This window comes from Aplysia californica, unplaced genomic scaffold, assembly GCF_000002075.1.
Source record: "Aplysia californica isolate F4 #8 unplaced genomic scaffold, AplCal3.0 scaffold00024, whole genome shotgun sequence".
Classification (NCBI taxonomy): Eukaryota; Metazoa; Mollusca; class Gastropoda; order Aplysiida; family Aplysiidae; genus Aplysia; species Aplysia californica.
The window spans coordinates 216,950-218,359 of NW_004797294.1; the positions used below are offsets into that span (position 1 = coordinate 216,950).

The 1,410-nt window shown below is 42.1% G+C and overlaps 1 protein-coding gene across 1 annotated transcript in view; it reads right to left on the reverse strand.

The window, feature by feature from the left end:
- The window catches only part of LOC101851847, a 6,075-nt gene extending 5,621 nt beyond the window's left edge, over nucleotides 1-454 (reverse strand). The window contains exon 1 of the mRNA XM_005090952.3: nucleotides 306-454. Within this exon, the coding sequence (XP_005091009.1) occupies nucleotides 306-318 (13 nt within the window). The 5' untranslated portion in view covers nucleotides 319-454. The remainder of the gene's footprint in view (nucleotides 1-305) is intronic.
- Nucleotides 455-1,410: the final 956 nt, after the last annotated feature.

Consider the following 1,410-nt stretch of genomic DNA (forward strand, 5'->3'; position numbering starts at 1 on the left):
ACACACACACACACACACACACACACACACATACTTCGGGAATCAAACAAGGTCATCGTTTTGAAATGGAAAAAAATGACGCCAAAAATTGTTCTACTCTTTCCTTCCCCTTGTGCTGTTTGATGTCGTGGTGCAACTTTTGGTTGGCAACACACGCAGGCCTGCTTAAAGTAAATCACATGTTTAATATCTTGAAGCGACCGAAATTAAAGTCTAATTTAATCAGTTGTTAGTAAGTTGCACAGTGAATGCGTGAACTTTTCATGGCCACGTATAAAGCTAGGCTAGGCGTGCAGAATACTCACTTAAGATCTGCATGCTGTTTCGTCTCTGTATACAAGGAGTCTGATGTAAATCTGGGATCGGAACAAGTCTCTCTAGTCAAGTCAGAGTCGTTAGTGAGTGTCCATTGTTCTCCAGGTTTATATAGAACTGTGACTGGGAACAAAGCCTACATTTTCAAGGGTAGGATATTGCGAAATACCTATTTTCAACATCGCTATATCACCGCATTCTTTGGCCTAACAACAAAGCAGCCAATGAAAATGACTCTGTCTGAATGTTCACTAAGGCCAGGTGAGTTCTCTTAAGCTAGAGCAAGGTAACCCTTCAGCAAATTAAATCCCACAGACCTTGACTTGATTGGATCCTCTTGGCTGCAGAGTCAAAGGTGTTGCGAGGGACGCGCAGCATGACAGCGCTGTTTCTGTTCCTCTCGGACATAGCTGTTCAGCGCCGTGGAGTGGACTAGAGCTGGGCAATGGGTTGCTTTAACAAAATCCGAATATGTTAGTGCACCTCTTCTGCAAATAATATGACATGAACCGATTTGACAAATGGGTTAGGACCACTTTGACAAACGGGTTAGCATCACTTCAACATAATATTATGGGTGTATCCACTGCGGCAAGGGGCCAGGAAAGGGAGTTAAGAGTCTAAATTTGGCCAATGTTTCATTGAGAATTATCCGGAGTGGACCCATTCAGCCCTCCGTTCTTTTACTAGGGTGACGTCACAGCCATGAGCTCCTTGGGCCAAGAACATGAAATGGACCAACTTGCTACTCGAATGTGGGTCTGAATATCAATAGGTGAAGGACAAAGGCGAATATGGATCGTCACACCCGACTTGAAGATCTCCCTTATGACAACCCCCTTAAACTAGTTAAACGTCGTAGAAACCAAAGGCAAAAAAAGAGTGTTTGGGCTTATTGTTGTTGTTGTTGTCGTTTTGTTGTTGTTTTAGAGGATAAATCTCTCCCTATGTTTTCTGTAAAGACATTGATCTAGGCGTCTGCCCAACTTGATCCACCAAGAGTGATTTTACCCAAGCTTTCATGCTGATCACGTAATTACCGAATATATTATTATTATTATTGTTCCTATTATTATTGTTACTATTATCATTATT